Here is a 26601-nt window from a genome sequence, read left to right as displayed (position 1 = left end):
TAGCTGGTGTGTGGTACCATCTCGTGAGCAGTTTATAAGCAGTCTCCTGACTCTTGCTAAATGTTGAGCAGTGGTGAACAGTATTGCAGATCTTTTCCCATTCAAGGGCGCTAAACGTCTTATTTAGGGATTCCTCCCATTTCCCCATAAAGTTAGGTGTCTCTACTGGAGTTTGCATTTGGAGGAGGGAGTAGAGGTGTGAAATTCCATGTGGTAGTGGGTCAGGGGCTGAGCATAGTCTCTCAAAAGTTGTGAGATCTCTGCCCAAAGCCTGTCCCTGTGGGAGGAGTTTTATGTAGTTGCGTACCTGTGCATAGCGAAAACGCGTCAGGAAGGACTGAGGGGTCACCCCACGTAACTCTGTCAGGTCTTTCAGTCCCCGGTTGGAACAGACATGTCTCAGTCGGGGTAGGGGGTCGTCCACTAAAATTTGCAAGGCCTTCGGGTCCAGGCCTGGGTGGAAGTCCGGGTTATGGGTGAGAGGCAGAAGGGGGGAGGGGTGTGTACTAAGAGCATGACGCCCTATACTCCTTCTCCATACCGTCAGAGTCGCTTTTGTGTAGGGTGTGTAATGGGCTTCCCTCCCAGAACCTCCCGCTGGGAGCCATGGGAGTAGGGCGGCGGGGACCCCCGCTGCGTGTCCCTCTAAGGACTTCCACAGCTTGTGTACCCCTAGTTTGGACCATTCCACTACTCGTTGTAGGTGACACGCTTTGTAGTATAGCAGAAAGTCTGGGAGGGCTAGTCCTCCTTTGTCTTTGGGCCGTGTGAGCAGAGAGTATTTCAGTCTGGGTCTCCTCCCGTTCCACACATAGGACCCCAGTGCTCCCCGGAGTGTCGTGAAGAAAGAGGTTGGGATCAGGATAGGCAAGGTCTGGAAGAGGTAGAGCAGACGTGGCAAAAAATTCATCTTCACCACCTGCACCCTACCTAACCAGGATATGTGGGGGAAGGCCCATTCCCTCATCTCTTTCCGAAATTGGGTCAGTAATGGGGTGAAGTTTGTCGCGTACAGGGTGGTTGCGCTCACTGTCAGCCAAGTACCCAGGTAGCGTATCTTGTCCGAGGCCCATTGGAATTTGTAGCTCCTGCGCAGTTGGTCTGCGCGAGGTGTGGGTACACTAATATTTAAGACATAGGATTTCGAGAAATTAATTTTCAATCCCGAGAGGAGTCCGAATGTGTGGAAGGCCTGAACTAGGTTGGGCAGGGAGACCTCTGGATGTGTGAGGAAAAACAGTAGGTCATCTGCGTAGGCGGCAATTTTGTGGTGCGTGTCTCCTGTGTGAATGCCGGTAATGTCGGGATGATGTCTGATGGTGTTCAGGAATGGCTCCAACGCTAGGACAAAAAGTAGCGGGGAGAGGGGACATCCCTGACGCGTACCGTTATATATAGGGAACGGGTCTGTTAGGGCCCCATTGACCAGTACGTGTGCTGTCGGTTTGGAGTACAGGGCTTTAATCCAGCCCAGAAGGTGTGGTCCCATTCCCAGGTGTGTTAATGTCCGGAACATGTATTCCCAATTGACCCTATCAAAGGCCTTCTCCGCGTCTGTGGAGAGTAGGAGAAGGCCCGTGTTCGTCTCGGTATTCCTATGCATCAGTGTCAGGGCCCTGATAGTGTTGTCCCTAGCCTCTCGACCCAGCACAAACCCAACCTGGTCTGCGTGGACCAGACCGGGAACGTGCGTCTGGAGTCTAGTCGCCAGGACTTTTGCCAGGAGTTTAATGTCCGTATTGATGAGGGATATGGGTCGGTAGCCGCCACAGTGCTCACGATCCTTCCCCTCTTTGGGGATGATAGTAATGTGCGCCATTAGAGCCTGTCCGGGAAGTTCGTGTCCCTCTCTGATCGCATTGAACATGTCTGTCAGTGGGGAGTAAAGTATGTCAGCGTATGTCCTGTAATATTTTAGTGGTAGCCCGTCGGGGCCCGGGCTTCTCCCTGATTTGGAGCTTTTAATCGCTAGCGCAAGTTCCTCCGTGGTAATGGGTTCTTCTAGTCGGTTTGATACGTCAGTCGCTAGGGCGGGGAGTGTATGGGCCGAGAGGTACTCATCTATAGAGTCGCGGAGTCTGAGAGTGTGCGTGTCAGTGTGCGGTCGTGGTAGGGAGTATAAGTCTGCATAATATGATCGAATGATCTCCTGTATCTTGGTGGGGTGTCTGTGGAGGTTCCCGTCCTTGTCCCGAATGCGGTCTATGTATGTGTCCCGCCTTCTTTTGTTGAGCATGCGTGCTAGGAGCTTCCCACTCTTATTACCGTTTACATGAAATAATGCCTTGTGTCGTAGAGCTGCCCTATGATGTTGGGATTGTATGAGTGTGGTCAGTTCCCTCCTTAGACCTAACAGCGTGGCTTGGTGGGTAGGGAGTTGGAGGCGTTTGTTGAGGGTATCTAGGCGGTGTATGTCTGCTAATAGTGTAGTCATGCGTGCCTCCCTCTGTCGTTTTAGGAGAGCGCCCTTTTGTATGAAATGCCCCCTGATAACACTTTTGTGTGCTTACCATCGTATGGTGGGGGACGTCTGGTCGCCATTGTGTGTAAAGTAGTCCCGGAGTGTGGTGTCTATGTCTGCAGTCAGTTCTGGCATGGCAAGCAGAGCTTCATTCAGCCTCCACTTAGAGACCCTAGGTCTGAAAAGGGGAGACTCCAGGGTGACCGACACCGGTGCATGGTCCGACCACGTTGCGGTGCCTTGGTCAGCCTGGAGGGCCAGTGGGAGGTGGTATTGTGAAAGGAAGAGGTAGTCAATGCGAGTGTAGGAATTGTGCGGGTGAGAGTAGAAGGTATAGTCCCTTTCATCAGGGTGTAGTGCTCTCCAGCAGTCCACTAGTCTCTCCCTCGTCAGTAAAGCCCTGATTGCCGCGATGTGTTGGGTAGGGACGGGTGAGCGTCCTGAGGAAGAGTCCCATTTGGGGTCTAGAGCTACGTTTAGGTCTCCCCCTAGGACCAGTACCCCTTCTGCGAAGCGCCGCAGTAAGCAAAGTGTCCGGGCCAGGAAACGGTATTGTCTGCGGTTTGGGGCATAAACGTTAGCGAAGGTGTAAAGCGTGCCCGCTATCTCCCCCTTTAAAAAGGTATATCGACCCTCCGGGTCGGTTTGTACATCCTTTTCTGTGAACGGGATGCGTCTATGAATGAGGATCGCAGTTCCTCTGGATTTTCCCCCCTGAAAGTCGCTAAAGTATCCTATGGGGTAGTGGTGGTTCGTCAGTGTGGGACGTGACCCCTCCCTGAAATGCGTTTCTTGTACGAACACAATCGATGCTTTACGGGAGAGAAATTCCCTCACCGCTCCAGACCGTTTCTCGGGTTGATTAAGGCCTCTGGCGTTCAGGGAAAGTATCGTGATGGGGGCCGGGGCAATGGACATGACCGGGGCTCTTCTAGCAGTCGTGTATCAGCGTAGGCTTGTCCGTCCGGCGGACAAGCGGGAGGGTGGGGTAGGGAAAAGGGGGGGGCACAGGAAGGCTTGGGTTAGGCGGGGAGGGAAAAAGTCAGGAGTCAAGAGTCACAGTCGGTAAGTCTATACAAAATCGCTATAACCAGCGGTATCGGAAAAGAGCGAAGGGGGGCTGGAACCCCCCCGTCCGCTAGAGGGTGGAGGGGGACCGCTCACCTGATTCTGGTCGCTCACTCCAGTAGGGCAGTCGAAGGGGGTCCGGGAATCCCAAGTGAGTAGGGTCCAGGGGGTCAAGTGCGCTCTCAAAAAGGTCGTCACAGACCACTGTGACCTCTCGGGGCACCACCCAGTTAGGATCCATCGTCTCCCCGACTTACGGCACAATCTATATAAAATTCAGCATGAGTGTCAACCTCACCATATAATACAGCAAAAAACAGTAGCAATAGTATTAGCCATAACACAAAACACATCAACATTTCAAGATTACCCTCCCTCCCCCCCCCCCTTGTGCGGTAGAGCCTAGCAGGTCTACTGGCCTACAATGCCGCTTTCCTCCCCGCTCCCAAGTCCCCGTCACCTTCCCCCCTCCCGCTCCCAAAGCTAGACATCCCCTCCTTCCCCAGCCTAATGTACCGATCTCAGTTAATATAGAGGGCCCTTAAATGTTAGAGTATTAGAGTGTGGGGGGCCTTGTAATGGGGCTATGAGGTGCATTGCTCCTATTGTTTTCCCTCTCGGGCCTAGGCCCTTCGTGGGTCCCTTTCCTCTCTGCGGCAGTGTGGGTATAGTACCCCTTTCACCCCCCAGGGCAATCTTAGCTAGGTCTAATATTCCCCCCCACACCCAAAGTGGAGTTTCAGTTCCCATAATACTTGCTGTGACCAAATGACAGTCAAAGTTCACAATAGCGGTGAAGCGCCAAGGGTGGTCTGCAGTGGGTGGTACAGTTCATAGACTGCTAGTGGAGTCAACATGGCGGTTCCGGGGGGGGGGGTAACCTCCCAGGAATGGAGCGGGTTTCAGTTGGGTGTCCCCACTGGTCTGGTCGTTTGAGTACGGGGGGGACGAGTTCTCTGAGGGCGAGGGCCCGTGTCCTGTGATCTGGGGGCAAAAGCGTAGAAATTGAGTGGGTTCGGCCATGTCAGAGTTTCTGGCGGAAGGTGCAGCTCTCTTTGCAGCGCCTGGGCGTCTTCTTCCCCTAGGATCGTGAAGGGGCCGTTGGGTGTAGCAACCTGTAGGCCCGTGGGGAAGCACCAGCGGTACCTCATTTGGGCTGCTTGTAGCTGCCTTGTAAGGGGTTTCAAGGCTCGTCGAAATGATAGCGTGGCTGGGGACAGGTCAGGAAACAGGTGGACTTCCGAGTTTTCCAGTATTATTTTATCCGTGCCCCTTGCTTTGCGGAGGATTTCCTCCTTCAGTGGAAAGCTTTCCAAACAGCAAATAATGTCACGGGGTGGCCCGTCTGGGGGGCCCGGAGGCCTCAGGGCGCGGTGCGCTCGTACAAAGCTAATGGGTGTCTGGAGAGGTCGCATCAGCAATTTATTAAATAAGTCCAGCAAGGTGTCTTGGATTGGGCTTTTCTTGTCCAGCGCCTCTGGCACCCCTCTGATTCTAATATTTTGTCTCCTACCCCTGTTGTCCAGGTCCTCAATGTGAAGCGCCATTTGTTGCAGTATCTTGGTATGGGATTGCAGTCTGTCTGTGGTTGCTGCCTGAACCGCAGACATGTGGTCGCTGTCAGCTTCCAACTGAGTCACCTTTTGGCTGAGGCCTTGTATGTCCTCACGCATGGCATGTAGCTCAGCGGTAATGGACGCGCGGAGTTCCGCGTTTGCAGTCTTCAAATCCGCTTTTGTGGGTAGTTGCTGTAGCATAGACATTATGTCGGGTAGGGAAGCTTGGGAGGTCGGTAGTGGATGGTCACCCTGCGGGGATCGCGGGTGGGAAAGGCCGGAGGCCGTGGAGTCGTTTGAGGCCTGGTCCAGATCCGCCGGTGCCACGAGGTACGGCTTCACGGAGGGGGTCACAGTGCGTTTCGGGGTGTCCCCGGGTATTCGATGCGCGGTGTGTTTTCCCCATTTTCGGCTATTGTTAGTGCGGTCGGTGAGGTTGAAAGTTAGGCCGGCGGGGAGCTCTCAGTTTATGCTGCCATCTTCGCGGACCTCCAAGCCACGCCCCCTGCCTATAAATTTGAACTGGAATCTGCATCCCTGGTCCCCCAATCTTGTGGGTACATTGGGATGTGACTTGTGGTAGCTCCGTTCTGCTGTGGGTGACTTGGCTATAGTTGACATTTATTTAGTATTCAGTTTATGTGCATTTCCCAAACCCTTGTGATCCGGCATGCTGCCATCTGTCATTGGGAGAGGGCTAGCATTGCTTTTGCAGTTCAGACCCCCGCAAGTCCTCCTTGAGTATTGTTCTGGATAAATGTCCTGTAACCAGTACAATAATTAATGCTTATTTTACTTTATCTAACACATGAGACTGCTGTTTTTTGGGAGGTGTCAGGGGCCGTACTACCTGTAGGAGGATATGCAACAAGAAGGAAGAAGAATAGTTGCCAATATCTTGTAACTTGCTGCTAGCAGGCAGGATGCCATTCCCCCAGCTACACTACATTTGGAGTACAAATCTTTAATTGCTAATATTTTAGATTCTCGAGTCATTGATGACGTTGTGAGATATCCTCATACATACAAGTCCTATAATCGAGCACATTTTAACCAATACTTCAGCAAATAACATAGTGCTTTTATGCCAATCTTGATCTTCTGTTGAAAATTAGATGCACATTATGTACTGGAATGTTAATTAGAGAAACCCCTGTTGAAGCCTGGTGACATTATTTATTTATTTATTTGTAAAATATTTTACCAGAAAAGATAAATGGAGATTTATCTTGTTTTCAAGTATGCCCTGGGTCTTCAAAACATTGCATTGATACAATAGGGAACAATAAAATACAAAAACAATATTAATACACAATATGTACAAAATTTAACATAGAACAGGTAGGAAATATTTAATCAACCATGACAGGTGCATTATATATCTCTGTTTTGAGATATATAAAGAGGATTTTAGGTCTGGGGAAGATTTGAAAGTGTGCGGGAGGTCGTTCCATAATTGCGGTGCTCTGTAGGAACAGGAGAATCGGGCTGCTTTCTTTTTTATTGAGGTAGACTAAATAAAGTGCTGGTACTGGAGCGGAGGTTATAGGAGGTGGGAACAGCCAAGCAGAGCATTCTGCTCAGGTAGGGTGGAAGCTTCCCAGAAAAGCTCTTAAACACAAGGCTGGAAAGATGAAGGGTGCGTCTGGATTCCAGCGACATCCAGTTTAGTTCTTTTAGCATGTCACAATGGTGGGTCCTGTAACTACATTGTAGCACAAAGAGGCAGAAGAGGCGTTATATAACGTATTAAGTTTATTAAGGTGGGTTTGCGGTGCAGGTGCATATACTACATCCCCATAATCAATGATTGGCATCAGCATTTGCTGTACAATCTTTTCCTTTACTGTGGGCTTAGGCTTTGTTTCTGTACAGGGCACCTAGTTTTGGAAAAATTTTAGATGCAAGTTTTTCCATGTGGAGGCCAAAAGATAGATTGGGGTCTAACAACATACCCAAGTATTTGAAAGAGTGGACGGCCATCAGTGTGCAATAAGATTTAGCTTTGATGGATAGATGGGAATTTTGTAATTTGTGTAATTTAGGTACTGTTCCAAAGATCATTGTGACAGTTTTTGTCAGTCACTGTGGTAGATCGAATTTGCTTGCATACATTACTGTGTCGTCTGCTACGTTCATGTTGTCTGTCTTCTGTTACATTCATGGTAACAGCTGTACTTTAGAAGTGGAGTGGACCTTAGGGTGGTACTCTTAAATCCCTGGATGGACTGCCCCGATTTGTAAGCATAAGCATTTTTATTCCTGGTAATATAGCATTCCATAGGGCTGGTTCATTGTTGGGTTGCTATGGTGTCAGGTTGAACCAGATTCCTTGGGAGTCCATTCCCTTTGTTGACTGTTTGCAGTGAACACATTTGGCTAGGAGTCATCCTTCTCAAAATTCTTGGCTATCTGGAATCCCAAGCTAAGATACTTAAGATATAGAATCTTAACTAGTCAAGAGCAGAAGTTGCAAGTAAGTCTTGGCCCTCTGTGTTCCTCCTATCACAGGGTTTCCATGAGCTGGACACCTTGGGCCCGCTGAGGCAGAGCATGGCTGAGTAGGCACCTGCTTACCCAGGCTGAAATATGCTATGTCCAGGGGGAGAATGGAGGCAGAGCTGAGAGAGCTCTGATCTCTGTGCTCTTTCAGCACTGCCCCTTCACACGTGTCTGGTGATAATTCCGGGATAGGACATTACTTCGGCCCTGGCTTCACCTCTAAATGTGCTATGGAGCATTGCTAGAAGAGCTGGGTGGACTAAATAATATTTGTGGGTGTGTGAGAGAATGTTTGCGTGAGTGTGTCAGTATCAGTGAGAGTGTGTATCTGTTAGTGAGTGTGTGCGTGTGTGTGTCTGTCAGTGTGTGTCAAACCAGTGAGAGTGTGTGTGTCAGTGAATGCGAGTGTCACTGGGGAGAATGGGATGCAGTGAAGCCAGCATGTTAGCATCAGCACAGGGAATTGACGCCAAGCAGGATCAATCACTCCACACTCACACGCAGTAAAATCCTATATACAATGACACGCAGTGTACCACACATATATACAAAATCACACTCTGTCAACTCCATACATAAATATAATACTTGATCAATCAACACAATCACACTCAGCCAAGCTTCACTCATAATCTTTCTCAGCCAACCACAGCAGAATCACACACAGCCACCACACACATCCCACTCGGATTACAGGCGGTAAGGGTAGTACTAAGGAGCTTGTCCATGCTCTAGTAATCTCTTGCATGGATTATTGTTACTCTCTCCCAATAGGTCTTTCAGCAAGTCGTATTGCCCCACTACAGTCTATAATGAATGCTTCATCTAGACTGATTTTCCTCTAATGTCGCTCCTCTCACATCTCTCCCCTCTGTCATTCCTTACATTGGCTTCCGGTATCCTATAGCAGTCAATTCAAGGTACTAATCCACACCTATAAAGCACTGACCAATTCTAGCCCCTCCTATATTTCTTCACTGATCCGCAGATATGCCCATTCTTGGTCTCTCCGCTTCTCCTGTCCGCTGCTCACACCTGTACAGCCAACTCACGCTTGCAGGGATTCTCGCGGGTGGCTCTTTTCCTACTCTTCAATCATTTAAAAAGTGCCTCAAAACCCATCTCTTTTGGAAAGCTTATGACCTCCCAGAGTAACCTCTACCTCACTTACCTGTCCCTTGCTCTCTCCTAAAGAGCAGCATTCTATTCTCTCCTCCAGCTCTGCTTCACTCCACCTTGTTTGATTGCTACTTCCTGTCCTGTTGTGTTTTACGCCCCACCACGTTTGGACTGTAAGCTCATTTGAGCAGGTTTTTGTAATTGTCTAATTTTTTGTTAAATCTCCCCCTTTGATAATATTGTAAAGCGCTACGGAATATGCTGGCGCTATATAAATACCAGTAATAATAATATTAATAATGGGGGCCCTTCTTAAATATTGCACCAGGGTCCTGTGACTTCTAGTAGCGCCCCTTCCTACAACACATCTCAAATGATATCACTCTATATTAAACATAGAAACATAGACATAGAAACATAGAATGTGACGGCAGATCATTCGGCCCATCTAGTATTTAAAAATACTTTCATTAGTCCCTGGCCTTATCTTATAGTTAGGATAGCCTTATGCCTATCCCACGCATGCTTAAACTCCTTTACTGTGTTAACCTCTACCACTTCAGCTGGAAGGCTATTCCAAAACCACATGAAATCACAAAAAAATAAAAAATAATAATTATAAAAAGTTAAGGATAATAATAATAAAAATCAATAAAAAAATCTAAATAATCTTTTAAATAAGTGCATGTGTCATTCCAATGAACAATCCACACAAATAAAATTAACCATAAAAAGTTAAAACAACAACTGCTGACCGTTAGACAGTTGTGTAGCTGGCATAGAACAAAATCACAATTCAATACACTTTGTATACATTGCCTGGTAAGGCTAATCACAGGGTGACATGCTCAGTAATGGCTGCTGTGGTGATTACTTACAACCTGTACATTTCAGTGCTTTACGTGCAAGTAATTGATATGCAAATGACGGTATGTGTGCGAGCAGACAGTAGAGGTTAGCTAGTAAAAGTTAGTGATAAGGTTGGAAAACAGACAGCCTTTTGTAGCCGCTAATATCTACTAACTGTAAATAGCAACAGTTTATGGCATTTTTTTGTGTGAAAATAATCAAATCGTGCCCTGAATAGGCTATTTTTTATCTTAACCTGTAAAAATATGTACATAGCTACAGTGACATTCATTACGTTTTCACGCTCCACAGGTACACCTACAGATTTAAGTTGAATAACCATTAATCTACAACTTTCTATTTAAAACAAAAATAATATTAAGAACAATGTACACGTCAATATTAATAATACATTTGTATTTTCAGGCTGTGAGTACGAAGGTTTGACATATAAAAATGGAGACTTTTTCCTGTCACAAAGCAACCCGTGTGTGAATTGTTCTTGTTTGGTGAGTTATCCACTTACAGTATGTGACACACAATTTACTGATTCCTAGATACTCAACAGCTCACTGACACCATAAGATATGACTTGGTAGCTAGTAGGACTTGTTGGGATATATCTGGAATTGATCATTGACAGAAAGTTTTGTAACAAGAATTTTATTCAGGTGATAGATCGACGGTAGTCAGATACATGTACAGTCTCTGACAGAATAATCCATATATTATCTCACATTAGCAACTAGTGTTATGATATAATGTTAATAATAATATGATCTTCTAAAACCATACTCAGAGAAAATAACATCTTGTCATGCTTAGGAAAAGCACATTCGTGAGCCTTTTATCTCACTCCATTGCAGTGACAGGTACACTTAATTCTAGCATGCTGATGCTCCACAGCACAGGTTTGGTCTTATGTACAAAAGAGCAGTTTTGAAGCAAAATTATTAAATTGGAACCATCAGCCTGACAACTAAATGAGTGTTTCCGATAACAGTTACACTTCTAGAATTCTATCCTAGAATTGTTCTATATTTTTAATTATGTTTGCCTGTATTACTGTTAGCTGGTTTATGTAATCATGTGATTTTTTAAAAAACATTATTTTACAGAATAACCTAGTACGATGCTTGCCAATTCAATGCCCTGTACTTCCATGCACCAAACACATTTCCACCCCAGGTCAATGCTGCCCCAGTTGCGCAGGTATAGTATTCCCCATAAGGTAAAAAATGAATTTTAGTATGACATCGGTGTGAGTGATGCAAATGTTTGTACTAAGTGAGTTAGGACAGTTTTGACACATGTATTCTGTATTCATTTTTTTACAGATATGCAAGCAGGCTGTGGGAGTAGATCTGATATGTAAAAATGACAGTAGCAAACCCCAAAAATGTAATTAAGCTTACTATTATAAGGGACAAGGTAGGCAGTGGGCACTGTAATTGCTTCTTCTCAATAAATTGGTTAAAATGTCTAGAATCGCCTTGCACCATATCCTTTCATTCAGTGTTATACCATTTTTAATGGTTTAGTGCAAAACATCCCCTCTATGCTGCTTGTGTTAACGAGGAACATTAGCCTGATCAGCAATTGGCAGCAGTGATTGTCAACTGACTTGCTGAGAGTGGCAACTGACCATTTTCAGCCTATTACAACTGCTGATTGCTGGTAGAAATTCGTATGATAATGGAAGAATATAATCTCTGCCTTAGCCATACCTCCAATAGGTACTTGGCCGTGGATGGTCAGAAACCCCTATTCAGTACTGAATGTGAGGACAGAACCAGGGTACACTAGGCACTATAACCAGTACAATAAGATGAAATGGTGGTAGTTCTTACAGTGTCCCTTTAAACTATATGGAGACATGTTGATTATGTAATAGCCTGTTGGAACAGGTTGAAAATCACTTTGTGCTGAGACCTGTAGAATCAATGATTCCAACCTCTAGTGATGCTAAAGGAAGGGATCAATAGACAATGGTCTCTGTCCCTCTCAGCACAGGTATGATGACACATACCGAAGAAACATTTGGCTTAAAGAGACTGTCCTCATGACATCACCCACATGTTGTTCACTTTGTTCCTCCTAGTGTGTGAGTTTGAAGGGCGTCCATTGTTACCTGGCAAGAATTTGACTTCCACAGATGGCTGTCTTCACTGCAATTGTCAGGTGGGTAACAGTAAAATGTAGACAGACTCATTCTTACACTTTGGCCTCAAAATCAGTATGTTTGAACTACACCTAGTTTTAATAGCATTCCAAATATTTACCTTAAGAAAAACATTCTCCAAGTCACAAGGTTAAATGGTCTATGGTCACTTGCATCATCTGACTGTCTATTTCTGATTCAGGATGGTGAAGTGAGGTGCACTGACTCTGTTCGTTGTCCACATTCCTGTACTCACGGTGTCAAACGAGGTTCTTGCTGCTCAGATTGTACAGCCTGTGACCTGCATGGGGATATTATTCCCAATGGAGTCACATTCCGAGGAAATGGCAATCCTTGTGATAGCTGCGTGTGTCGGGTAAGTCTAAGCATGCATTATTAGCTCTATACTGTGTGTTTCCACTCAATGTGCTGTATTTTGTAGAATCACGTGTTCATTTGTATTATCCCATTAGTCTCTCTGTATTCTCAATGGATATTTTCTATGTGCTTTGGATAATATTCCAAAGCCTAGTTCCAGTGAAGTACTGTTCTTTCTCTTCTTTGTTCATATTGCATGTTTGTATTCTTGTGTTGACAACAAGTGGCAAAACAAATAAAGGAACCGTCTCTGTTCATTATCATAATCTTTCTCTCAGGATGCTATGTACTCCTCAGTATGTGCCAGTGAAATCTCTTGATATTTGATGGCTTACCTCATTTGGGTTGTTGTGCAGTTCATTATTTTGTATCTCAGTATCGCTGTCTCATAACACTTGTTTCCTTCTATTACATGCAAATATGATTCTGCCATTATTCTTTATGATCTTCTATGTGTTCTTTCATGTATAAAGATAATCATGGAATATGACTACCATTTATGTGTATGTACGGCTCCTGGTTGTAGTGTCTCAGAGTTGCTCAATGTCCAAAATAGGTTACTGCTGTGTCACTTTTGTTAACAAAATGTTTCTATATTTGTTCAGATTAGAAAGAGATTTTGCTGTCATTGTTATTCTCTCTGAGTTTTGAAACTGAATTCGACAGATTTGAAAAGTTTCTTACATAAATACATCACCCTTTTATACATTTTATTTAAGCCTAAACGAATTTAATTGAAATATTCCCCTCCGGTAGAGCATGTTAAATTGTTTCCCTCACCTAATTTATGGGCGTCATACGTCTTACATCCATTCTCCTGTTAGATTTCAGTGTGATAGAATTTCTTAATTTTTTTTATTCCACATAAAAAGCTCATCGTTTTTTTCTCTTTTCATGAGAATCCTTATTTTCTCACCATGTCGCTGATAGTTACACCACTGCATAATTCCTTCTGCTATCTACTGATAAGATAACCCACCAGTCAGAACAAATTTACTGTGTACAAAAATAGATATCTGTTTGTCTTCACAATACAGTAGTATTCCTGTCTTTTTTGTTTTTTTTTCTCAGGATGGTAGTGTACATTGTGTACGAGTGACTTGTCCTGAGCTGAGTTGTACTCTGCAGGAGGAAGTTCCTGGTGAATGTTGCAAGCGATGTCAAGGCAGGTGACCTATTAATTCAGAGTATTTAAGTACAGCAGTGTCCCTGTTTTTAGAATGCTCTCTTAAAACCACAGTTAAAATTTTCTCATGCTTTTAAAGCAGTTCCATTTCTAATACAGAAGTCAGACATTGTAAAATCAAGGTTATTTAATAACGTATATTAATACTTATTATACTGTGAGAAAAATGGAGATTCATCTGCTTCCTAGGAGAGAGAGTGAGTAATGACTGTTCATCATTTTGTTCAATAGCTCCCATTTTATCCAGAGGTCTTTCAATGTTCCTTGGTATTTTTAAAGCACATAATGTTGTTTTGCTGACTCTCTTCCTACTCATTATTTGTCTAACAGTTTTCTTGGTGTGTAATTGTGTGATTAGTGTGATTAGTGTGAAAGGCTTGTTTTACTAACAGAACTGTGGTCTGATCTCTAGAACCTCTCTAGCGTGGTCTGGCTTCTTAAACAGCCCGTCAATCATTAGCAATACTGAGTCTCATTTATTAATAACAGAGAAACTATATAAAGGCAATAGATAAACTAGATTATAGTGTCATTGTTTGAAAATGGAGTTGTACGTTTCGACAGTCTGTCACCTGTTCTATTATGGATATTCCCCTGGAAATTAGGGAATATTGATTCAAGCTCATTATTATTATTTAAACATAGAGGATTTGTTGGCATATGGTCTTTCAAAAGCCTTTGTTTTTATTCAAGAGTATTATCAGTCAGTTTCAATGATTTAGAAGACAAAACATTTTATTTTAGAAAATAGATTTTCTTAAAATCTTAATATTGAGGGGTTGTACTGTTCAATTGTTTACATTTTCATCATTTTTTATGCATTTATAAAAACGTTTATATATTAAGAGAAACTATTACATTGGCCTCTCTTCCATTCTGTGCTCCCAGGCTGCATTGATGGTATTTCCAGGCGCAAACACGGGGAAGAGTGGAAACCTCAGGGTGAACCATGTCAAAGCTGCCGTTGTTTGGTACAATACAAGCTGATTTACTAGTCTTCCTGCCATTTTCATTACATTCAACTGCTGTCCTTACCTTACAGTATCATATAACTCATGCTATACTTTTATTCTGTATTTCTCCCAAAAACTCACTATGGCCCTGAGATCATAAAACCCAATCTTCTTTCATATTTTAATCTCTTGCTCAAACAGGAGGGCAGCATTCAATGTAGAAAGCGTCATTGTGCCTCTTTGTGTCGGAACCCAGTACCGGCCAAGCCAGGAACCTGCTGCCCTGTTTGTGATGGTAAGAAACCCAGACTAACCTTGTATTGCTCTCTGATAATGTCTCATCATAAAGTATACAATTACACTGCTTGCTGTATCCTCATAGTTCTCCTCATCAGGCTGTACTCTCTCACACTGCTCCCTGTCTGAATATATTAACCATATTGCTTCTTGGCATTTAATATCCTTAGATAGTTCTCCAAGAACACATATAGCCTCAGATATCCTACTATCCTTTTATATTCTTACAGCATCTTCCCCTAACACCTTGTCAGTGTTGCATGACTGAGGGTGGTTGTTAGTTGTCTTAGGGCCATGCAATAAGCCACTTAGATCTAATTATTTTCCGTTAAACACCCAAGAGGATGTACATTAGTATATTTTACTTAGCTATATAGTGAGTGAATTTTGAAAGAAGTGGTAGACATGGGGTATAAGACAATATGGAGGGGTGAGATTGAAACTCTGGTAGTGTAACACACTGTGAAGTTGAGGCAATGGATAGCAATTTGAGACACTGTTAGATGAGAAACTGGGGAGAAGTAAAACAGTCTTATGGATGAGAGCACTGGTTATATGCGGTACTAGGGAGAAAATGAGGAGAGGTTTGAAATGCTCTGGCAGGACTGAGACACTACATTATTAAAATAGATGATGAAAAAAGAGTCTGAAACTGAAGGAGAGAGAATTTGAAGACTGGGTAGTGGAAATAAGAAAAAGTAGAAACAGAGAAATATGAGACAGAGAGAGAATTAAATGCATAAATTAAGAGTGGAAAAGAGATTAGAGGGAGAGAACAAAAGGGGCATAGTCTTTATTACATTTTAAGTCAATGTATAGATTAGGGAATTAGTCATTAAGCAGACAAATGTGATCAGCACTCACAAGGTTGTTCACTAAAGTGTGAATTATCGGGAAACCAAAGTGAATTTCAAATTTAAGGTCATAATATTAAAACAAAGTTAGTTGTGCTTCCAGTATGACAATTATGGCCTTAAATTTGAAATTCACTTTGAATTCCTGAAATCCTGACTAGTGAATAAACCTGAATGTTGTATTTTTTGCCAGAGTACCTGGGATGGAAAATATTTATCTTAGTGATGCAGTTGTCTGTCATGCTTTTCAGTTATGTGCTATTTTACGTTCCCGTTTTACATGCTGCAGATTATGTGGGCACTATATATTTTGTTTACAGTTTTATGGGGAAAGTAGTGGGTTAAACCAAACCGTTTTAAATTTTAATCCAGATATGATGCTGCCATGTTACATCCTCACTCACTGGTAATTCTCGGTTTTAATTCCTCTAGATTGTAAGCTCACAAGCTGGGTTCTCTTATTATTGCGTTCCAGTGTGTCTCAATATTTCTCCCCTGTTTGTATCAGTACCAAAGTTATTTTACATTAATTGTAAATCTATATAATAACTGTTCAATAAATAAATAAAAATTCCCACACACAGTTCCCTGTCTTGTTATATCCTTCCACACTACGCCTTCACCTCTTTTTTGTTCTCATAATGCTCTCTTTGTATGATTTCAAAGTTCTCCATGTATTAATACGGACTTTTTACTTAGGTTGTTTGTATCATGGCCGCAGTTATCTAAATGGACAGGCTGTTAGAAGTTCTGACTCATGCACCCGCTGTATCTGCGAGGTTTGTTTACCGTGTTATATGTGATTGCATGCTGCTGCATGTTTTTTTTTTTAAGTCCTTACTTTGACTTTATAATTACTGCTCTGTGAAATGTTGTATCATTGTACTGAGTTGTTTGTATTGCATTGTCATTATGGTCATCCATTGTATGACTGTTAAAAATAAAGTTGAAAATGCACAGATCTACAGATCAATGTTTGCACAAACAGACCAGTCATAGCTTTAAATATTAAATGGAAAAAAATTGAAAAGATGAAGAACAATGTCAGGCTGGTGCGACGTTAGGTTGTAGTTGTATTGATAACGAATAAGGGCACCCCTAGAATTGGGATATTTTTCAAACCTTGAAATACTACAATTGATACAATAAATGTGTCAAGAACTGTATGTAGTGATTCTTCACCATAGGTAGTGATTTTTCACCATTCTTCACAAAGAAAATTTATATAATGAAGCATAATGGATTATTTGTAAATGGCTGAGACAGTAAATTTATATGGAATATGCCTTGGAAGCAGTGAATTAGGGGAAATAATACTCATGGTAAAGAATTGGGGGAAACAGATGAATGGAAGTAATTGGGTGGGTTATACAGTATAACAAAATCTGTGGGAAAGTTTAAGGAGGGGGCATAGTGGAGAGTAGTGGGAAATTTACTAGGCAATGGACAACATTTTGTTCTTGGACGCAGCTAGCACAGTGTATTTGGGCAGACTTTAAATTCACTTTGGTTAACTGAATATGTTGTGCAGAGTATTTGGTAATATTATCATCCTGTAATATGTAATGAAGGTACAATGTGTGCACCTGGTCCTTTAAAATGACCTAATATTGGCTGGTATGTGAGCACTCATTGGAATTGATCACATCTAGGAGATGGTTTCTTGAATAATTATGGATCCTTCACTGTGTTTAACGGATGGTTACAGACATAATCTTTCTGTCGCTATGAAAACTAACAAGTCACACTACTAATTGTAAGACCTCTTTTATAGCTGATACTTTATGATAAATAATCAGCATAATATTGATTACATGCGCAGCTGGTTTTGTTATATTGATTAAATAACTTAAAAGTTATAATTCTTTCTCACGTGGAGCTTCCATTATTTTGCCCATCCTATGTCATTTATGCATATGCATGTTTTTACACACCAACACTAAAATACAGTTAATGTTGTGTGTGTGTGTGTGTAATGTGTAGGACTTGTAAGTCCATATTTTTTTAATTTGGTTTAGTGGTTTGTTCTTAATGTTTTGTTCTTTTTATGCCTTAGAATGGAAATGTTCAGTGTGATCCCATACCATGTCCCCCAACGATGTGCAGAAATCCTATCCGAAAACCTGGGGAATGCTGTCCTAGGTGAGACCCAAACTAACCTGTTAATCCATCTCATATATTTTACATCTCTGGCTGCAACATACCTTTGCTCACTAAAGAATGGTGGAATTTTAGGGTTAACTGGGCAATTTGCATTTGTGTATTTAGGTATTTAATTAATGTGTATTTAATTAATATCTCCCATTGCTATACCAACATATGTAAATCGCTAGAGTGCTCCATTATTGTGTCCATTTAAAGCGGCACTGTCATGCCGAATCCCGTTTTTTTTTTAACCCCCCTCCCGCCTCCACTACATCCAATCGACCCCCTAGTCACCCCCAAATGCCCCTAAGCCCCCCACATTACCTCTTTTTAATTCTTTATCTTCTGCCCCGATCTTTATTCAGGGCGCCGCCATCTTTGTGTGGGTAGGTGAAGTCCCTGTGGGACACGTCATCTACCCACACTACACAGACTGTGAGATTCCCGCACATGCCCAGTGAAACACCTGGACATGCGAACGGGAATTTCATCTATTCATTCATTCATCAGACAGACGAATGAATGAATAGAAAAAAATCAGACGAACAAACTAACACTGTGTATCAGTGTTAGTTTGTTCGTTCAGTTTATTACAAGGAGGGAGCTACCGGCGTGCAGCTCCCTCCTTGTAATATGTAACTATAGAAGCGGCAGGGAGCAGTGCTCCTCGCCACTTCCTAAGCCCCCCATGTCCCCCCTCACTCTATGGGGGTCAATATGACCCCCATAATAGGACAAGGGAGATTAAAATCTCCCCAATGCCCCTACTCGCTATACCGCGAGTAGGGGCATGTCCACTAAACAGTGAGCAGCCTGTGGCTGCTCACTGTAAAAAAAAAAAAAATGGTAATAAGGGGGGGACCTACTGTCCCCCCCCCGGCCCCCACCCCTGCGCGGTGGGTGGGGGCCCTAATAAAACAATAAGGGGGGGGACCTTCTGTCCTCCCCCCCGGCCCCCACCCCTGAGCGGTGGGTGGGGGCCCTAATAAAAACAATAAGGGGGGGACCTATTGTCCTCCCCCCCTGGCCCCCACCCCTGCGCGGTGGGTGGGGGCCCTAATAAAACAATAAGGGGGGGGGACCTATTGTCCTCCCCCCCTGGCCCCCACCCCTGCGCGGTGGGTGGGGGCCCTAATAAAACAATAAGGGGGGGGGACCTATTGTCCTCCCCCCCTGGCCCCCACCCCTGCGCGGTGGGTGGGGGCCCTAATAAAACAATAAGGGGGGGGGACCTACTGTCCTCCCCCCCGGCCCCCACCCCTGAGCGGTGGGTGGGGGCCCTAATAAAACAATAAGGGGGGGGACCTACTGTCCTCCCCCCCGGCCCCCACCCCTGAGCGGTGGGTGGGGGCCCTAATAAAACAATAAGGGGGGGGGACCTACTGTCCTCCCCCCCTGGCCCCCACCCCTGCGCGGTGGGTGGGGGCCCTAATAAAACAATAAGGGGGGGGGACCTACTGTCCTCCCCCCCTGGCCCCCACCCTTGCGCGGTGGGTGGGGGCCCTAAATGACCCCCCCCCCCATCAAGGTGACTAGGGGTCCCAAGCCCCTAGTCACCCCCCACCCAAAACATTCTATCCCCTACCTACCCCCCTCACCCTAAAAATAGTGAGGGGGGAATAAAATAACTAACCTGTAAAAAAAAAAAAATTAAACTTACCATTTGACGTCTTCTTTTTTCTAAATTCTTCTTACTTCAGCCCCCCAAAAGGCCAAATAAAAATCCATAAACCCGTCGCACTTTAAAATAAAAAAAAAAAAAAAAACGAGCGCAAACAAAAATTAATCCATCTTCACCCATGGAGGGCACGCCGCGTACTGAGCTCCGCAGGGCGGGTCAAGGCTTATAAAGCCTTGCCCCGCCCTGCAATTAGGCTTAGAACACAATGATTGGTTGGTTTAAACCAATCAGAGTGCTCTGTGTCATTTTACACAGCGTGGGAAAATTCAAAAGAACTTTCCCACGCTGTGTAAAATGACAGATCACTGTGATTGGATGGTTTTCAAGCCATCCAATCACAGTGCTCTGTGTCATTTTACAAGCGTGGGAAAATTCCAAAGAACTTTCCCACGCTTGTAAAATGACACAGAGCAGTGTGATTGGATGGATTTCAAGCCATCCAATCACAGTGCTCTGTGTCATTTTACACAGCGTGGGAAAATTGAACTTTCCCACGCTGTGTAAAATGACACAGAGCACTGTGATTGGATGGTTTGAAATCCATCCAATCACAGTGCTCTGTGTCATTTTACAAGCGTGGGAAAGTTCTTTGGAATTTTCCCACGCTTGTAAAATGACACAGAGCACTGTGATTGGATGGCTTGAAAACCATCCAATCACAGTGATCTGTCATTTTACACAGCGTGGGAAAGTTATTTTGAATTTTCCCACGCTGTGTAAAATGACACAGAGCACTCTGATTGGCTTAAACCAACCAATCATTGTGTTCTAAGCCTAATTGCAGGGCGGGGCAAGGCTTTATAAGCCTTGACCCGCCCTGCGGAGCTCAGTACGCGGCGTGCCCTCCATGGGTGAAGATGGATTAATTTTTGTTTGCGCTCGGTTTTTTTTTGTTTTTTTTTAAAGTGCGACGGGTTTATGGATTTTTATTTGGCCTTTTGGGGGGCTGAAGTAAGAAGAATTTAGAAAAGAGAAGACGTCAAATGGCAAGTTTAATTTTTTTTTTTTACAGGTTAGTTATTTTATTCCCCCCTCACTATTTTTAGGGTGAGGGGGGTAGGTAGGGGATAGAATGTTTTGGGTGGGGGGTGACTAGGGGCTTGGGACCCCTAGTCACCTTGATGGGGGGGGGGTTCATTTAGGGCCCCCACCCACCGCGCAGGGGTGGGGGCTAGGGGGGGAGGACAGTAGGTCCCCCCCCCCCTTATTGTTTTATTAGGGCCCCCACCCACCGCTCAGGGGTGGGGGCCGGGGGGGAGGACAGTAGGTCCCCCCCCCTTATTGTTTTTATTAGGGCCCCCACCCACCGCGCAGGGGTGGGGGCCAGGGGGGGAGGACAATAGGTCCCCCCCCCTTATTGTTTTATTAGGGCCCCCACCCACCGCGCAGGGGTGGGGGCCGGGGGGGAGGACAGTAGGTCCCCCCCCTTATTGTTTTATTAGGGCCCCCACCCACCACGCAGGGGTGGGGGCCGGGGGGGAGGACAGTAGGTCCCCCCCCCCCCTTATTGTTTTATTAGGGCCCCCACCCACCGCTCAGGGGTGGGGGCCGGGGGGGAGGACAATAGGTCCCCCCCCTTATTGTTTTATTAGGGCCCCCACCCACCGCGCAGGGGTGGGGGCCGGGGGGGAGGACAGTAGGTCCCCCCCCCCTTATTGTTTTATTAGGGCCCCCACCCACCGCTCAGGGGTGGGGGCCGGGGGGGAGGACAATAGGTCCCCCCCCTTATTGTTTTATTAGGGCCCCCACCCACCGCTCAGGGGTGGGGGCCGGGGGGGAGGACAGTAGGTCCCCCCCCCTTATTGTTTTATTAGGGCCCCCACCCACCGCGCAGGGGTGGGGGCCGGGGGGGGGGGGCAGTAGGTCCCCCCCCCCCAATCTTTAACCCCCGCGCAGGGGAGGGGGGGTGTTTATTGTTTTTTTTGTTTTTTACAGTGAGCAGCCACAGGCTGCTCACTGCTTACTAGACATGCCCCTACTCGCGGTATAGCGAGTAGGGGCATATTATTTACTAATACTAAGTAATCTTTACTTAGTATTAGTAAAGTTGGCTGAAAGACCAATTCAGGTCTTTCAGCCTTTTAGTAGATAGCTCCCTGATACCGTGGGAATTAGGGAGTTATCTACTAAGCGGCTGCAAGATGCAGCCGCGGCAATGAATAGGATCGGAGTTTCATTCATTAGAATGAAATTCCGATACAAAGTACCGAATTGCATCCTAACACCAATGGAGAATTCTGTTAGGATGCAATTCGGCAGTTTTGCCGGCGTTCTGTCTTAGTGACAGGACGTTCGGCAATACTGACAGGAAGCATTGTGGGAACAGGGAGGAAAGCTAGGGATCATGGGAAAATTGCTCTGACCAGCGGAAATGAAGCACACTTTGCTCCTCCGCTGGTCAGAGCTGGTCAAGCGGAGGAATCCCATAAGACAAAGAGTCCCTACTTTGTCTTATGGTTTTAAAGAAAACTAAAGGAGACAGGAAGAAAAGAAGAACAGATCCTGAGAGAGGGGTAGAAGAGGAAGAGATTGAGGAAAGGTAAGTTCGGCATGACAGTGCCGCTTTAAGCATCCTTTACAACATTTTTAATCTAATTGTTGATACTTTCAGTGCAGAGATAGCCAACAATTACAGTATATAGGATCAGGAACACAAACATGTATTCCTGACCCTACAGTGTTAAAACACCTTCTAGCCCCCCCTGGTTCCCATTGCCTCCCTAAAAATAATAAAATCTTACTTTTGGTCAAGTCTACAGCTGCTGGCTCTGCCTCACCCTCACCCCCCCACCCTCACCATCACCCCCACCACCCTCAGCATCACCCCCCCACCACCCTCAGCATCACACCCCACCACCCTCAGCCTCACACCCCACCACCCTCAGCCTCACCCCCCCACCCTCAGCCTCACCCCCCACCACCCTCAGCATCACCCCCACCACCCTCAGCCTCACCACCCTCAGCCTTACTCACCATCACCCCCTCACCCTCCGCCTCACCCCCCCACCGTCACCATCACCCCCACCACCCTCAGCCTCACCCCCCCCCCCCTCACCATCACCACCCTCGGCCTCACTCACCATCACCCCCACCACCCTCACCATCACCCCACCTACCCTCACCATCACCCCCCACCACCCTCAGCCTCACCCCCCCCACCCCCCTCAGCCTCACTCACCCCCCCCACCCCCACCCTCAGCCTCACCCCCCCATCCTCACCATCACCCCCCACCACCCTCAGCCTCACCCCCCACCACCCCCCTCAGCCTCACTCACCCCCCCACCCCCACCCTCAGCCTCACCCCCCCATCCTCACCATCACCCCCCCACCCTCAGCATCACCCCCCACCACTCTCAGCCTCACACCCCACCACCCTCAGCCTCACCCCCCACCACCCTCAGCTTTACCCCCCACCACCCTCAGCCTCACCCCCCACCACCCTCGCCATCACCCCCCACCACCCTCAGCCTCACCCTCACCACCATCACCACCCCCAGCCTCACCCTCACCCCCCACAGCCTCACCACCCCATCACCAACCATCACCCCTCACCACCCTCAGCACCATCACCCCCCACCACCCTCAGCCTCACCCCCCCACCCTCACCATCACCCCCCACCACCCTCAGCCTCACCCCCCCTACCCTCACCATCACCCCCACCACCCTCAGCCTCACCACCCCCACCCCCCTCAGCCTCACCACCCCCAGCCTCACCCCCCACCACCCTCAGCCTCACCACCCCCCACCACCCTCAGCCTCACCACCCCGACCACCCTCAGCCTCACCACCCCCCACCCCCCTCAGCCTCACCACCCCCCTCAGCCTCACCACCCCCCTCAGCCTCACCACCCCCCACCACCCTCAGCATCACCCCCCGCCACCCTCAGCATCACCCCCCCGCCACCCTCAGCATCACCCCCCCGCCACCCTCAGCATCACCCCCCCACCACCCTCAGCATCACCCCCCACCACCCTCAGCATCACCCCCCTCGCCACCCTCAGCATCACCCCCCGCCACCCTCAGCATCACCCCCCCGCCACCCTCAGCATCTCCCCCTCACCACCCTCAGCATCACCCCCCACCACCCTCAGCATAACCCTCCGTCACCACCCTCAGCCTCACCCCACTCACCATCACCCCCTCCTTCTCACATCACCCCCTCTCACTCTCACATTTCTCACTCACTTTACCCCCCTCACTCTCACTTTACCCCCCTCACTCTCACTTTACCCCCCTCACTCTCACATTACCCCCCTCACTCTCACATTACCCCCTCTCACATTACCATCACCCCCATCCCTCTCACATTACCATCACCCCCCGCTCCCTCTCACCATCGCACCCCCGCTCCCTCTCACCATCGCACCCCCGCTCCCTCTCACCATCGCACCCCCGCTCCCTCTCACCCCCTCTCCCTCTCACCATCGCACCCTCTCTCCCTCTCACCATCGCACCCCTTCTCCCTCTCACCATCGCACCCCTTCTCCCTCTCACCATCGCACCCCTTCTCCCTCTCACCATCACCCCCCTCTCATCATCACCCCCCCCCCTTATACACACACAACACACTTCAAGCAGCTACCCCATACACATAGGGTCTCAGACAAAAACGCAAACATGCTCACAGAGACATACATTCAGACACACAAGGATACTCTCTGTCAGACACACTCTCAGGCACATACACAGGTAGACAGCGCATCAATGTGTATATGTGACACTTTTTTGTTAGTGGGGCCTCATGTTTGCGTTTCGCCTAAGGCCTCATAAAGTCTAGAGCCGCCTCTGAATGTAAACACTGCATTTTCTCTGTTCACTGCAAAAAGCCTGAATGGAATGATTATACTTACCAGAACAAACAAGCTGTAATTGTTCTGGTGACTATAGTGTTCCTCTAATTAAGTATTGCCACTTCCCAGGATGTTTAATACTACATTTTTTAATCGTGTATATTTAACAAATGTGTATTTGTGATGCGTGAAAAATTATAAAAAATTAAATATATGCAACCGGACTCCTTAATCTTAGCTCCCTGTCAATCATTGATATATGTTGTCCTCTCTGCACTTGTCAGTCAGCACTGGAAACACATATGGAAAATAGAAAGGAAACATTGCTTATGTTTCTCCTCCTCTTTAGCAGTGTGTGCCTGTGCTGTGCTGAGAATAAATCATATTATTCTGTTTGTTTAAAAACATTCAACATTAATTTAAAAGGTATAGCTCACTGTCCAGGGATGCCTAAATATATAATTATATATATATTTATACACAATATATACACAATATTACATTTTTATTTATTTGTTATTTTTTTTTTATCATAATAGGGGAATACAATATCACAGATAGTGCATTGTCCTATATCTGAAATATAATTAATGTAGACATACAATTAGTATCACAAAGCTTGATAAACAATAATGGTCAAGTACCCAGCTTGTGTGTATTTGTATGAATCCTGGTGGTATTTGTGGAATGTAGATTATTAAAGGATACTCCAACCCTTTAGGGGGGATTCTGGGTGCCTATTGAAATAAACCAATAGTACAGTGGAACCTCGATTAACGAACGCCTCGGTAAACGAAAAATTCGGTTTACGAATGAAAATTCATAAAAACAAATGCCTCGGTTTACAATTTTTTTTCACAATACGAAACAAGTGTCCCGGTTTATAGCTCCGCCCCCTGCATACTGAAGTGTGGGTAGCACGTGCGTGTGTAGTGTGGAGGTGTTGGCGAGGTTTTGGAGCCATTTGCAGCAAGTTGTGGAGCCTTTTGGAGCCATTTGCAGCAAGTTGTGGTGGAGCCTTTTTGAGCCATTTGCAGCAGGTTTTGGAGCCTTTTGGAGCCATTTGCAGCAGGTTTTGGAGCCTTTTTGGTGCATCTCAAGAAGTGGAAAGGTAGGGAGCTGAGCTTAGTTGTTTGCATGCCTTTTACTGTGTGTTGATGTGTGATGTTTTAAAACATAAAGTTGGATGTTTGAAATGTTATTGCTTGATTAATCATGTCCCTGTACAGTATGTATGCCTTTAAAGTGCACTTTATAAAGAGTTTTGAACAGATACAATACTTTATTTGACTTTTTTCTCACCTCCGGAACAAATTAATTGGTTTTCAATGCATTCCTATGGGAAACCGTGTTTCGGTTTACGAATTTTTCGCAATACGAAACGTCCCGGAGAACGCATTAAATTCGTAAACCGAGGTCCCACTGTATAGATAGGACTCGGTGGAAATGAAAATACAGGACATGAATGGAATGGTAAAAATGTATTCAGTTTGTCCTTGATACAGATATATCAGCTAGTCAGGTCCCTGCCCACCACAATGAAAGGTAGGAAGAGTCCGAAACTGCTGAGAGATTAATCTAGTAAAGGTTCTAGGTGAAGTGTGGAACCAATACACATTAAAAATATAAGATGCTGAATAAAAGTGAGATCTTAGTAAAATTGCTTCTATCCCACAAGGAGTTAAAATGCTTAAGTCCTCTGATGAAGTGATCGTTGATCACGAAACGCGTTAGGCGGCATCTTCACATCAGTTTCCCGAGAGTCAGCATCCTGGAACGCATTCAGAGCCGCAGTGGAACGCACGCGGACAATATCTAGTGTTGTTCCAACACGAGGAGGTCCGGACGCACTCCTAACCGGCCGGTAAGAGAGTGACAACATCATCTCTGGACCCCCGGGCTGTAAACCTCATATCTATTGCTTGCTCTACTGGGACTATTTTTCAAATGAGTCTTTTATATATATGTGTGTCTTGTTGACAGTTTTATTATTAATTCATACACTGTCTGCTGCACTATATAATAGACTTAAGGATTTTAACCCCTTGTGGGATAGAAGCAATTTTACTATCACAGGTGTTTCACAATATTTATTGTTTCCAAATACGTTTGAGGGCTAAAACACCTCATAGGGCAGTGATTTATCTCTCCCTACCTAGTAACCACAGTCATAGGCGTGCGCACGGGGTGTGCCGGGTGTGCCTGGGCACACCCTAATCCCCGCGGCACGCCTGTGAGTCCTGCAGGAACGCTGTTCCTGCAGGTACTCTGCCGCCCCCAAATGCTTTCCTCCTCCTCCCCCCGTTATGGGGGGGAGCAAGAGGTGATGGACACCCGGACACCCCCCCCCCACCCTCCGGTCGGGCGGCTCTCTCCATACAACAAGCGGCGAGGGAGCTGTGTGCTCTCTGCTCCCTCTCGCCGCGCGCCGTTTGCTGATAATGGGAGCCGGAATATGACGTCATATTCCGGCTCCCAGCTACAGCAGACAGCCCGCGCGGTGAGAGGGAGCAGAGAGCACACAGCTCCCTCGCCGCTTGTTGTATGGAGAGAGCCGCCCGACCCACTGGACCCCAGGGACAAGTCCACGCCAGCTCT

At 46.1% G+C, this 26601-nt stretch overlaps 1 protein-coding gene across 1 annotated transcript in view; it reads left to right on the top strand.

Annotated features, from left to right (window-relative positions):
* The window catches only part of KCP (kielin cysteine rich BMP regulator), a 130623-nt gene that overhangs the window by 62859 nt on the left and 41163 nt on the right, over positions 1–26601 (top strand). Inside the window, exons 11-19 of the mRNA XM_063448335.1 lie at positions 9982–10064; positions 10674–10767; positions 11657–11736; positions 11919–12092; positions 13166–13259; positions 14169–14251; positions 14435–14528; positions 16084–16163; positions 17441–17526. Of these exons, the coding sequence (XP_063304405.1) occupies positions 9982–10064; positions 10674–10767; positions 11657–11736; positions 11919–12092; positions 13166–13259; positions 14169–14251; positions 14435–14528; positions 16084–16163; positions 17441–17526 (868 nt within the window). The remainder of the gene's footprint in view (positions 1–9981; positions 10065–10673; positions 10768–11656; positions 11737–11918; positions 12093–13165; positions 13260–14168; positions 14252–14434; positions 14529–16083; positions 16164–17440; positions 17527–26601) is intronic.

The sequence above is a fragment of the Pelobates fuscus genome, chromosome 3 (genome assembly GCF_036172605.1).
Source record: "Pelobates fuscus isolate aPelFus1 chromosome 3, aPelFus1.pri, whole genome shotgun sequence".
Lineage (NCBI taxonomy): Eukaryota > Metazoa > Chordata > Amphibia > Anura > Pelobatidae > Pelobates > Pelobates fuscus.
The sequence above is the reverse complement of the archived record's forward strand: the minus strand, read 5'-3'. Positions and strand labels throughout refer to the sequence as shown.